The following is a 13,495-nucleotide window of genomic DNA, read 5'->3' on the forward strand; positions in this document are numbered from 1 at the left end:
AGGGGAGACTTAGGCAGCCCCGTCTGCACACACAGTGGCCTCCTGAGGGTCACCGGTGCACCGTGCGTCAGAGTGTTTTCACTATGAAGTGAAAGACAGCCTTTCTTCCAAGGATCCTCCAGGTGGACTTGAACCCCACCCCTCCCACACACACATCACCCTTTCAGTTAGTAGCCAAGTGCAGGGGTCTTTGCACGACTGTGGAACTCTCCTGACATGCCAGCTGCTGTCATGAGTAGCCCCCCAACCTCGCCTGCTCTCCCCAGCATCATCTCCTTACACATGGAGGGGAGACTTAGGCAGCCCCGTCTGCACACACAGACCCAGCATGGGGGTACAGGGTTCCTCTCCTCTCCGCCTCTGGGTGGCGGTGTGCCCTTCTGTGACCTTCCGTTTCCTCACTATGGCGGAGGAAGGGACACCGACCCCCTCACACGGTTGACAGGAGGCTCCGTAAACGGCACCCGACCAGGTGATGCTGGATCCCAGGGGAGGTCTGCAGAGACCAGGGAGTTCGAGAGTCTCTTCGGACCTGAGGTTCAGAATGGCTAACAGCCTGGGTTGCTAGAACGGCTGATGAGCCAAAGTTCTAGTGTTTCCGAAAGCTGGGGGTAGGGGGTTCTAGATTAGCAGGGGAGCTAGGGTTCTAGAATGCCTCAGGATGTGTGATTCTAAACTATTTTTAAATCTTCCATTCGGAAGAGTCTGAGGACCCGTACTACTAGAATGTGTTGTGGAGTCTGAAATTCTAAGGTCTAGAGCAGTGAGCGGTTCTCAACCTGTGGGTCGGGACCCCTTTGGAGGACGAACGACCCTTTCACAGGGGTCACCCAATTCATAACAGTAACAAATGACAGGTATGCAGTAGCCATGAAGATAATGTTATGGTTGGGGGTCACCACCACATGAGGCACTGTCTGAAAGGGTCGCGGCGTGAGGAAGGTTGAGAACCACTGGTCTAGAGGCTATTCCAGAGAGCTTGTCATTCTAGAGCGACTGGGACGCTGAGGGTTCTGGAGTTGCTCAGATGGTGTGGTTCTAGAATGTGGAAAGATACCTGGAGACTGAGATGCCACCTCTTCCCGCCCCCCTCCACACACACATGTATTGTCTGTGGTGGAATGGGAGGACCGTGGGCATTAGCCACTGGCTCTCCAAGACCATCATCCCCAGAGGGCTTTCAAGACAGGGAGAGGAGCCATGTCCATCACGTCCCTTCTTTGCGTGACTTGAAGTTCACTCCTTCTTGCGCTCTATGGTTTGTTACACAATCCAGGGTGGGATGTAGACGATCGCTCAGGAGCCTCTCTAGTTCTGCGACACGGGAACCTCGCTTCACATTCCCAACACCTCTTGTCATCTTATGAATGACTTCCAGCTCCTGGAATGCAGAATCCAGATCCCAAGCCCCAGAATCCGGGCCGTCATCGGTCGGATCCAGAAGAGAGACTCCAAGCTCCCGATTCTAAATCCACGTTCCAGAACTGAGACTAGGTCTCAGGATAGAATGTCTTCATTGCACAAGGCAGATATACAACTGTAGACGTTATGCTGTACAGTCGGCCAATGAATGAGACCTTAAAGGCTAGACCCAGACTCTAGAGCCCAGCTGTCAACACTCAAACTCCCAAATCTGCAGTCACCAAACCCCCGTGCCCAAGGCTTCCAAAAATAGGTATAAAATCTTTGGATTTTTGGCCTGAGATTCCAAACACCAGATAAGCAGAATCCTGTCCCAACTCGATTCAAAGATCCGGGTTCCAGAATCCAACCAGTACTCCTGCCATTCAAAGTCCAGCCTCCACGGTCCGGATTCAGGTCCTCAGCCCCGAGAGAACTCAAGACTCACAAATCCACACTTCAGACTTCAGGGCTCCCATGCCAAACTCCAGAGTCCCGCATCCCAGCATTCCAGGTCCTGATTCTGACTCCAGGCTGGAGAAAAGCATGCTCCTGGAACCGAGCCTCCACGTGCAGATCCCAAGTTCCCGGGGATCAGCTTCTGACTCTTGGCTCTGACTTTGATGTCCAATTCCCAGCTGGGCCCTCTTGCCGCCTCTCCCAGGGGGCAGTCCTCCTCCCCTCCCCCCCCCCCCCTAAAATCTGGGAACTCCTCTGAGTGGACTCAAACAATAGCTCCAGCCTTGTAAATGCCCATTAGGGATGGTCCCCCACCCCACCAGTCACCAAGGCGTCCTGGCCTGTAAACTGGACTCTCAGCCCCCCCACCCCCACCCCCAGCCCGCCCCACACCCTGAGCCTGGGTGGGGCTGGGAGCTTATAAATTCACACCTATGGTTACCTGCTCCCCTTCTGGCGTCCAAGCTGCCACAGATACTGCTGGAGGATCTGGAGGGGTGAGATGCTGGAGAGGAGTGGGGCAAGGGGAGGGCAGAACCACGAGGCTCGTGGTCTTCAGGGAAGAGTGGCTCTGCCTAGTGTTGGGGGACGTGGTCTTCCCTGGTCTCATGGGCACAGGAGCCACCCTGGCCTGGGGGAGAAGGGACTGGGGTCATCCTTCTCTGGAAGGTGGCACGGCACTCTTCCCCTGGAGGAGTTGAATGTCAAGGGCAGGAGATGGGGCCATGTACCCTGGACTAAGACCCCAGGTTAACCAGAAGGAGCTGCTGGAGGGGTGGGAGAGGGGTGGACGGCACTGGGAGGACATCCCCTCCAGCCTGCCTACCCAGAGCCAGGAGCCAGGTCAGGTGGAACCTCAGGTTTCAGCAGTTCTTCTACCTCTAAGGAGCCAGGCCTCCGTGTCTGGGCACTGTTGAGACACAGCGAGGACCCCACCCAGCCCTGCCCTGCAGGAGGGGGTCCATGGGGGCTGGAGGGGGCTTCCCAGACCGGGGGATTCTGGGGATCTGAGCTGTGATGCAGGAGAAAGACAGGGCTCTCTACTCCTACAACAGTCACTGTCGGACACCCACAGGGGCCACAGGGGGAGTCCTACCCTGTTCTATAGGGTTGCTCTGAGTCAGGGGAATTCTTTTGGGGTTGTTTTTGAGCTGCACAAAGGCAGAGGGGGCGCTGAGGGACCAGAAGGGACCCCTCCGTGTGCTCCCCAGGGCGTGGGGACTGAGTCCTGGGGAGAAATGCAGGTTCAGCACTTGAGGGATCGAAGGGAGACTGTCATCCACCCCACCCCCCACCTCCCTCCCATGGGAGTCCCTGGGGAGCAGCCCAGGAGCCCCATCCTGTGGGGGAGTCCGAAGCTGTGAAGAGCTCACCCCAGAGGGGCCGGGAGGGCGGCGCAGGCCTCGGGAGAAGTGGGCTGTGCGGGGCACGCTGAGTCTGTGAGGAGGAACAGCCTGAGGAGGGAGGGCGCAGGACTGGCTGTATCCAGGAGCCCTGGCCTCTCACTGGCCTGTCCCAGGGCTGCCCTGCCAACAGAGGCCCCACTGCTGAGGGAGAAGGGCCAGGCTGCCAACTTCTGTTAAATGACAGCCCAGCTGACTCGACCTGCGGGAGCAGTGCTGCCCTGTGACTCCGGGTGTCCCCGATGGCCATGGACTTGGGGTCTTTGCTGAGGTTTGGGGGAGGGGAAGGGGTTGTGCTGAGGAAGATAGAGCTGTAGGCGTCCCAGGGAAAGAGGGCGGTGGTGTTGGGGGGAAGTCTCTTCTGCCCTCCAAAGTGAGACTGAGGAGCTGAGCTTCCTCCGGGGGAGGGGAGGGGTTCCGGGGGCCACCGGGGTCTGAGCATGGGCTCTAGAGGAGAAAGATCCTCTGAGGTGAATGGGCTGGAAGATGGGGGCCAGAGCGGAGGGCAGACTGGGGCAGGGAGAGCGGGGAGGAGGCTGGGATAGAGCCCAGAGAGAGATGTGGCCTGAGGTGGACCTCAGAGTGAGAGGAGGTCCAGGGAGGATGGGGCTGACAGACTGGGGGGCCTCTGGGTCTGGGGGGAACGGTGGGTCCTCACCAGGTGCAGAGCCAGGGAGCACAGGCTGGCTTTGGAGGGAGGCGGGGACCAGGGTGGAGATGGGAAGTCTCTTGAGTATCCTGAGAGATGAGACCCTGGTGGGAGGTGGGGTCCAGCTTGTGTACCTCACTCCTGTCCCTCCCCCAGACATCAGCTCATCCCTGGCCCCTCCTCCACCATGTGGCTGCTCCTCGCCTTCTCAGTCTTGCTGGCGTCTGCAGGTGAGGTGGGACAGGTGGAAATGTGGCAGCCCCGCTCCCCACCTTTGGGATTCCCCCCACACACCAGTCCCTCCCTCAGTCCCCACACTCCACCCAAGTCACCTGCTGGTGTTTCTGAGTCACCTCCCTGCAGGAGAGCCACCTGCAGGGCCTGGGCTGACCTGGAGTCCACATGGGGCCTGGGCCTGGGACCATGAGCAGGGCCTGGGGGTCATATGGCCCTGAGCCCCAGCTCGCTCCCCACTGTGTGACCCTCAGGGACTGACCCCACCTCTCTGGGCCCTCAGGGCCTGCCCTAGAAGACAGCAGCTCCTGCAACCATTTCCATGAGGCTCCGGGGGCATCATGCAGGGAAAGCCCAGTGTTGGTGTAGAGGTGGGTGCTGGCCAGGGGGTTCTAACTCATGGCAGCCCCACGTGACAGGCAGACGTGCCCACAAGCTGTACAGACTCCAAACTCAACCAAAGGCCACTCCAACTGTAGGCAACCCTGCAGGACAGGGTAGACCTACTCCTGCGGGTCTCAGAGACTGGAACACTTGGCGGGAGTAGAAAGTCCCATCTCTCTCCAGAGGAATGGTTGGAGGTTTTGAACAGCTGATCTTGAGGTTAGCAGTCTCATGATTAGCCACTTGCTACCAGGGCACCTAGCGAGGCCCTGGCACAGTTCCCCTCTGTCACACCAAGGGCGTCCAACAGCAACAGCAAGTCCACCCACAGCAGCGTCTGGCTGGTCTGCGTGCTCAGCGGTCCTGTGATGAGCACGTGCCCATGGTGTGTGTTGGAGCGGGGGGCGGCCGGGGTTGGGGGGTGCGCTGAGCTCCCAGGACAGAGAGCAGGCTGGGGCTCAGGGAGTGGTGGCCACTCAGTCAAGGTCGCCTTGGTGGAGGGGACTCCAGAGACCACATTGAGTCACAGGAGGTACAACCCCTGGACCTTCACCACCCCCTGCCGCCAGCCTGCCCAGTGGCTCTCTCTGCCCCTGCCTGTCTGCTGCACTAATGCGCCTCTGCCCACCCCCAGTTTGGATTGGCCTGGGGCAGCCTCCGTAGCCACCCTCACCCTTCCTTTGTTAACCCCCCCTCCACCACATCCCTCCTCCTGCCACCACCTCCCTCAGGCTCTGGTCCCAACTCCCAGTTGTGGGGATGGAGCGTGAACACTGGGTCAGGCGAAGCCGAAATGATCCTGTGTGTGTGTGTGTGTGTGTGTGTGTGTGTGTGTGTGTGTGTGTCCTGGAGGAGGAGAAGCCACACTGCCCGTGTCCTTGTCCATAGTGCAGTGGTGTTTGTGTGTGAACAGGGTGTCCCCAAATGTGGCGCCCCATGAGGTGAGGGGCCTTGGCCACCACCCCTCTGACCCCCTGTTGCTGTGAGATGCTGCTGTTGTTCCTGACTCATAGCGACCCCGTGTGACCGTGCAGCTGGGCCGTATGGTCTCTTGGGCTTGCTATCCAGAAGCAGCCATGGGGCTCTGTGAAGCCGGTTGGCAGCTGACGGCGAAGTGGGCGAGGGAAGGACGACCCCCGGCTGCTTCCATGAAGAGGGTTGGAGCCTTGGGAACCCCAGGGGGCCGTTCTGTCCTGTGCTCTGGGCTCGCCATGAGTTGGAAGGGAGTCAATGCAGTGGGTGCAGCAGGTCAGGACTCTGCTGCCAACTGCAAGGTTGGGGGTTCAAACCACCCAGGGGTTGTTCCACGGGCAAAAGAGCTGGCCTATCCACTACTACAAAGAGGAGTGTCCAGATTAAGACCCCTATGGAGCGATTCTTCTCTGTCACTCGGGGACCCTGTGAGTTTGGGATGGACTCAATCACCCCCAACTCAACACGGACATGATGTCTGAGAGGGGGCTTCAAAAAGTTCTTGGGACTGTCACGAAAAATCCCATGGCCTTGTTAGAGCACCAAATTTTGTAGGGTCGTGTGTGTGGATGAAAGAGGCCTTAGTGGTGCCCAGGGCTAGGTGTTGGGCTCATGAAGGTTTAGTGGTTCACCCCCCCCACCCCAATACACTCACAGTCTCTCAGGAGGAAGACAGAGCCGTCCGCTCCCACAAAGATTTATAGCTGCACAGGCTGGTTAGAAGTTGGAATTCACTCGATGGCCATGGGCTTGGCTTGGGGTTTCTACACGTGCCATCCGGCCCTATTGAGGGCGCCAGAGGTGAAATCGGTAGCGGGACAGGCGGCCCCGGGTTGTCTCCTGAGGGGCAGGGGAGTAAGCAACTAGGGGGTTTGACTGCTGGGGGTAAGCATTGGGCATTATGCCACAGCACCCCAACAGTTTCTTGTGTGTGTGTAATATATATCATAATGATATCATATACAGCTATAAGAATATTCAATATATAATGATACATATAGTTATATATTTTACATTATAATGATAGGTTTTATATTAGTATAGTATATACTTTTAGTTTAAAATGTTAATTTAAAATTTTTTGTTTTGAAATATAGAGATATAGTATACTGCTGCTGTATTATAAGATCTACAAATGATATAATATAAAATATGTAAATGCTATGAAATATTATGATAATGTAAAGTATTAAAACGTTATATATAAAGTTCCCACGTGGCTTAAACAGGTAAATGTTTGAGTTTGGCAGGTGGGACCCACCTACAGGTGCCATGGAAAACCTGCCTGGCGATCGGCCTGAAAACCCAATGGAAGGTCTCCTCTGTAATACATCCCCAGAAGCAATCCGATGGCAGCTAACAACCACAACATACACACTCTGTGGGGTTGGGGGGGAGGAAGGGGACTTCCCAGGATCTCTGGAAATTTTCCATGATCTTCCATTGCACTTTCTCACAGCATTTTTGTAGCCCCCTTTCCATGCACCATAGACCTATATAACCCATGGTGATGAATACACATGCACGTATATACTCCAGTGGAATCCTTACGACACCCATCTTACAGATGAGAAAACAGAGGCACAGAGAATTCAAACAATTTGCTCTGAGTCTCACCGCAAATGTGTCTGGCGTCAGGGCGCGCCACGTTGGATGGAGACCTGACCCCATAGAGCTGGGTCTGTGCATAAGTCTTTGGGGGACTGAGTGCACAGGGGGTGGGTCTCTGGCCCGCGTGTCCCTATTATAGACTCCAGGTTGTCCATCCAGGCCCTGTGTGCAAGTGTATGACCCTAGACGTCAGACCCGTACTGGAGACTGATTGTAGGTCTGAGCTATATCCAAATGTGTGTGTGTGTGTGTGTGTGTGAGTTCCCACGCCTTACTGTCCATGTGCATACGGACATCTGTGCTGCGACTCTTGAAGAGGCAACCCTCACACATGCATGTGAACTCAGCACTAAGTGCTCTGTCCACATCCCTGCCTCAGCTTGAAGACCCACTGGGGCATGTGTGGGCAAGGATACCCGTGACCTTGCATGGCTACACCCATCCCCATAGGACACACTGCGCTTGGCCGACTTGTCCAGGTTCTGAGGCCAAAACCACACGGTGTGGAAATCGAGTGACCACATTCGTTTGGCATCTGTGACAAGCTGGTTAATTCGAATGGCTGGTGTCAATTGATCACTTGTCTGAACCTGTACCCAGTGTTCCTGACTCCACCCCCCGCACGGAGGACAGCTCAACCTTGGTCCTTCCTGTCACACCCCCCCACACTCTCTCCCAGGGCCCATAGGAGAAGAGGTTGGGGTGGGGGTCTAGGTGGGAAGCTCTGGAGAAAATAAGCAGCACTCGTCCAAGTTATAGGGCAGTACTTGAAAAACCATTCGGGACATCCGGGACATTGGAGGAAAGTTCTAAGTGAAGAACACGTCGAAGGGATGGGGCACAGGGGCAGGGAAAGACCCCTGTCCCCAGGGACCCCATCTTCCCTCCCAGGGGCCCAGGATGCTGAGAAGGTCCTGAAGGGGGAGGAGTGTGTACCCCACTCCCAGCCTTGGCAAGTGGCCCTCTTTGAGAAAGGGCGCTTCAACTGTGGGGCGTCCCTCATCTCACCACAGTGGGTGCTGTCTGCAGCGCACTGCCAGAGCCGGTAAGGGTTCTGTCCAGGGGTTGAGGGACGGGGACTTGGGGGTCGGGACTCTTGGAGATGCAAGGGGTGGAAGCGGGTGGGGGTGGTGGGTGTCTGGATTGAGGGTTGGAGGGGGCCCAGTCTTTTGGTTTCTGAAGGAGCAAGAGGCTGGGATCCCAGCCCCTGGGTAAGGAGGTTTCTGGGAGAGAAAGGGAAGTAACAGCCCTTCTCCTGAGGTTCTGAAGTGGTTGAAGGATCTAGGGGTCTGAGGCTCCTGGTTTCTCAGGAAGAACGGGTGCCGGATCTGTGGGGGGCTTTGGTCAGGGGTCTTGGTCCCAAGGTCTTCGGAGTGGGTCATGGAGTCTCCACGTTCTCAAATGTTGGGGTGGGGAGGGGCCCATCGCCCATTGTCCGACCTTTGGGTCCTTTCTCTTGCGTCACTTGCGGGGGACTGGCTCGCTGCCCGACAGCTCCATACGCGTGCGGCTGGGCGAGCACAACCTGCGCAAACACGAAGGCCCGGAACAACTGCGCGTGGTGTCGCGCATCATCGCGCACCCGGGCCACGAAGCGCACAGCCACCGGAATGACATCATGCTGCTGAAGCTGGCCCGGCCGGTGCGGCTCACCCAGAATGTGCGTCCTGTGCCCTTACCCTGGCGCTGTCCCCGCCCGGGCCAGGCCTGCGTGGTGTCTGGCTGGGGGCTGGTGTCGAACAATGAGTCCGGGACCAAGGGCAGCCCTGAGTCACAAGGTGGGTGCATGAGAGGGACTGGATGTGGCCCCTTGAGGAGCTCTCGTCTCCAGGGCTTCTGGGGGGAGGGAGGCAGGGCCTGCCCTGGCCCTTGTACCCAGGCCACTGTCCTCCTCAGTCAGCCTCCCAGATACGCTGCACTGCGCCAACATCAGCATCATCTCGGACGCCTCTTGTGACAAGGACTACCCGGGAAGGGTGATGACCACCATGGTGTGTGCAGGTGTGGAGGGTGGAGGAACAGACTCCTGTGAGGTCAGAGACGAGCAAGGGGTGGGGGTGGGGGGGGCTCTCGGGTGGAGGAGTGGGGGGCAGAGGGATGGGGAAAGGTCTGGCGTTCAGGGGAGGCTGGATTTGGTATGCCTTGCACTGTGAAGTATGCCAGGAATAGGTCTGGGGATGAAGTGGGAAGCGCGGGAAGCTGGAGAGTGGAGGGTCCAGTTGGATAGGGTTTGGGTTGAGTTATCTGGGGGTTGGGGGTGAGAGTGAGAGGGCATGGGTTAGGGGTGAGCGCGAGGAGGAGTTTGGATGGGAAACACATGAGGAACTGTCTTAAAGGGTCTCGGCATGAGGAAGGTTGAGAACATCTGGGTTAGAGTGAGTGGGTGTTGAACTGAGGATGGGTTTCATTAGAAGACCTGGAGGTAAGGGTTGGGTTGAATTGGATTTGAGGACGGGCATGGGTTTGGTCAGATTTTGGAAGGGCAGGATGGGGTTGGGTGGACTTCTGTTGGCTTGGAATGAATGGACCTCCATCCAGGCGATGCCCACTTACAGGGTCAGTGACTTGTATGGAGTCCAGTGATCTGTATTAGCATGACTTGGGCGTTGGATTGAGTTGAGTTGAGGTAGCATGGCATGGGGTTACTGGATTGAGTGTTGATCTGGGTTAGCGTGACTTGGGCATTGGATTGAGTTGAGCTGAGGCAGCATGGCATGGGCTTAATGGGTTGAGTTGGGGCTGGACTGGGTTTGGGTGGTGGTTGTGCATGGGAGCAGGCCAACACAATCAGGGAGTGTTAACTCCAGTGGAGGCCCCCACTTCTCTCCACAGGGTGACTCCGGGGGACCCTTGGTCTGTGGGGGATTCTTGCAGGGCATTGTGTCCTGGGGTGATGTCCCCTGTGACACCACCAGCAAGCCCGGAGTATACACCAAGGTCTGCCAATACCTCAAGTGGATCAGAGAAACCATGAAAAGGAACTGACCGAGGTGGCCGACGGATGGAGCCACAGCAGCACCAGTGGCCGGCTGGCAGCCCTCTCCTGACCTGGGACCGAATCAGACTATTCCCCAAGACCCTGTCCAAGGCTCAGTCTTAGCCGAGGACTTGGCCCTTCTGAGGCCAGAGCTGGTGCTCAAGCTCACCTGTCAAAGCTCTGAAATAAGAGTGTGTGCATCCAAGTCTCTGTAGAGACCTTTCTGTCACTTTCTTCCGTGGATGGAGGGCGATGGCTGGGAACTAGAGCCTGGGCAGGGGAAAGCCATAGGGCGAGCCCAGTACCACCTTACACTGGGTGTTCCGCCTTATACCTTACAGTGGGTGTTCCTTGACACCTGCTGTTCTGACCGCTAGACAAGGAGAAAGGGCTTCAGGCAGAGCCTTGTATCTCCAACACGACACATTGTGATCTTGAGCCATTGAGACCCAGTCTCCTCCTCGTGTGTAAAACGAGCATTTGCCCCATGGAGTTGTCAAGAGGCTAAACGAGGTCGTGTCATCAGTACGGATCGGAAGCCATGTCCCCAAACTCACTGCCATCAAGTTGGTTCGAGTCATCAAGACCCTACAGGGCAGGGTTGAAGTGCCCCCAGTGGGTTTCTGAGACTAAGACTCTCAATGCCAGTGGAAAGCCTCCTTTCTCTCCTGCGGTGCAGCTGGTGGGTTTGAACTGCAGACCGTAAGGGGAGCAGCCCTGTGCTTAATCCACTGTGCCACCAGTGCTCCTGAATAATGCCGTGCACTGGGTACGTTCTGTGTCTCTGGATGCCCAGGGAACGGATGGACCCAGCACACCAAGATGACCAAGAGGGACTTCTTGGTCTTCGCAAAGTATTTTTGGACTTCCTGGTGGTGTTCATCGTGACTCAGAAGGACCCCAGGGGACGAGAGCAGAATGGCGCCACAGGGTGGTCTCAGCGGCATGTCTATGGGGGGCTTCTGGGTGGATTCCAACCACCAACCATCTGGTTGGCAGCAGAGTGTGGAACGGTTGCGCCACCAGGGGTTCTTGGGCATGGCCGTGGTACAGTAGTCATTGGCCTTCTGTCCTCAGCCAGGAGGGGAAAGATCTCATCAGGCTCCTGCTACACAGCAGAGCCTGACCCCAGGTGAGCTGCTCTGAGTGTACTGAATGGCCATGACCATGTGTTGGACCTCTAGGGGTTCACTTTTGCACCCACCGGGGATCTATCGAGTTCCTGATTCTCTTTGTTGCTGTTGTTGTTGCAGTTAGGGGCCGGCTCCGGCCCATAGCAACCCCACGCACGACAGAATGACCCAATGTCCAGTCCTGCGCCATCCTCACCCTTGGTCCTATACTTGAGCCCATGGTTGCAGCCACAGTGCTCATCCAAAAAGAGAGGTGGCCTTCCTATCTTTTGCTGCCCCTCGACTTCACCAAGCACGATGTTTCTTCCCTAGGGACTGGTATCTCCTGACACGTCCAGAGTATATAAGACGAAGTCTCGCCATCCTTGCTGTCAGGGGAGCCAGCCCCTAACAAATCCTCACAGGTCCAGCCCGGCAGGCGCAACTGTACAACGACAATAAGTAAAGGTTACAGTAAAATCATAGAGAATCAGAGATAGAAGAGTGAAATAAAGGAGTCAGACACATATCATGGTAGCATGCTCACCTCAGCTCATGGTGGTACACATGGAGGTGGGAGATGAGAGGGCAGGAGAGAGGGTGATTTATTGCTAACCAAGGCTCATATATCTTTAGGGGCATGCATGCCCCCTAATTACAGGTAAGGACATACGTCACAGGAAGGGGTTGTACAATAGGCAATACAAGCAATAGGAAGGGATATACAATGGGCTTAAGCGTAACAGGAAGGGGATGAGTTAGGGGTGTACACATGATAGGAAGGGGTGGAAGTAGAGGTATACATGTGACAAGAAGGGCGGACCCTAGATTCACGATGGCGGCCTAATCTTGGTCACCCTTGAGTGGGCTTGACCTCCCTGGGCTCTCCTACAGGGAACCAATCTACTACTATCCTTATCAGAAGGGAGTGGGTCCTACGAAGGTTGGTACAGACTACACAGTCTGACTGCTCTGGATGGCTGATAACCCTTAGGGGGAATAACCTCGGACCCACTTTTGTTGACCTCCAAGTGTATAGTCATTTCCCATGTGTAGCAAGCAGCTAGGTTTGGCATCTATTTGGGGGAGACAACTTGGGAGAAATCTTTCTGCTTCCCACTTGGCCTCCAAGGAGCACGCTGGCCGTACTTCTTCCCAAGCAGATCAGGTTGTCCCGGTAGCTGTTCCTGGTGACCTTCCATGACCTTCTCCGCACCGCCATTCGAGTGCATCATTCTGTGGCCTCCCGTATTCAGTGTCTAACTTTCACGTGCGTGCGTAGGAGGCGGTAGGAAAGACCATGGCTGGGGTCGGCCCACGTGAGTCCTCAAGACTTGAGAGTCTTTCAAGACTCTCAAGAGGGCTTGCGCAACACACGTACTTGACTGACCTTGACCTTCAAGGTCACAGAATGCACCTGATCGTGGTTTGGCTCGCTGGGAAACCTAGACGGGAATGTTCTTGACCTAGACGGGCAGGGAACCCCACCGTTTGAAGGACGGCGACATGAGTGTGCAGATCTACGGGAGGAGGAGTGGGGAATCACGGGGACACCAAAAGCGTTCAGAAGACACTAGGCTTTGAGAAACTAGGGCACTTGTTCTGGGAGACCTGTGGACTCCATTTATATCTCTGGATATGAGGGGGATGGGAGGGTGGGTAACTGGCACCCCAAGATGTTACGCTATGTAAGTGGAATCCCAGGCTTGAGGAGGGAAGCTCTCATCTGCAGGCGCGGGGAGCAGGGAGCTGAGGTGCTGACATGTTCCCTGAGAGTGCTTCTGGGTCAGAGATTCTCAGAGGCCCACTGCTGCTATCAGGGTGCACTTGGACTTGGGGAACAAAGGCTTTACACGAGGCTTCGGCACGGCAGGCATTGGAGCAGGATCAGTGATTCTCCCACTCCTTGTTTCTAGTCCCCATCAGCCTCTACTCGCTGCCACAGGCCCCAGCCCCTGGGACTATGTCCAAGGTGCCCAGAGCCCTTAGGACAACAGTTGCTCATGCTCCCGCCCCTTCCACAGCTGATGGGAGGCTGTCCAGCCCCCAGCAGGATGGGTAGGGGCAGGGCCCTGGGCCCTGAGAGTTTTTAAAGGCTCCCCAGCTACAAGCTCACCACCTGGACACTGCTGTGACCATGGGGTTCCTGGTTCTGTGCACTGCCCTGACCCTGGGGGACACTGGTGAGACCGGGGAAGATGAGAGAGAGTGGGCCCTGGTTCTCCTGTGGCTCCTCCCCCCACCCCCTTAAATCCTTCCTCTGACCTAGCCCCTGCTCTTCCTGCCCATTGTG

The 13,495-nt window shown here is 56.4% G+C and overlaps 1 protein-coding gene across 1 annotated transcript in view; it reads left to right on the top strand.

Moving 5' to 3' along the window:
- Window positions 1-10,295, top strand: part of KLK15 (kallikrein related peptidase 15) — a 46,152-nt gene extending 35,857 nt beyond the window's left edge. Inside the window, exons 2-6 of the mRNA XM_004710453.2 lie at window positions 4,069-4,142; window positions 8,005-8,158; window positions 8,608-8,891; window positions 9,010-9,146; window positions 9,946-10,295. Coding sequence (XP_004710510.1) covers window positions 4,100-4,142; window positions 8,005-8,158; window positions 8,608-8,891; window positions 9,010-9,146; window positions 9,946-10,098 — 771 coding nt within the window. The 5' untranslated portion in view covers window positions 4,069-4,099 and the 3' untranslated portion in view covers window positions 10,099-10,295. The remainder of the gene's footprint in view (window positions 1-4,068; window positions 4,143-8,004; window positions 8,159-8,607; window positions 8,892-9,009; window positions 9,147-9,945) is intronic.
- The last annotated feature ends 3,200 nt before the right edge of the window (window positions 10,296-13,495 follow it).

The sequence above is a fragment of the Echinops telfairi genome, unplaced genomic scaffold, assembly GCF_000313985.2.
Source record: "Echinops telfairi isolate 266 unplaced genomic scaffold, ASM31398v2 ScPeMD7_655;HRSCAF=1070, whole genome shotgun sequence".
NCBI classification, from domain to species: Eukaryota; Metazoa; Chordata; class Mammalia; order Afrosoricida; family Tenrecidae; genus Echinops; species Echinops telfairi.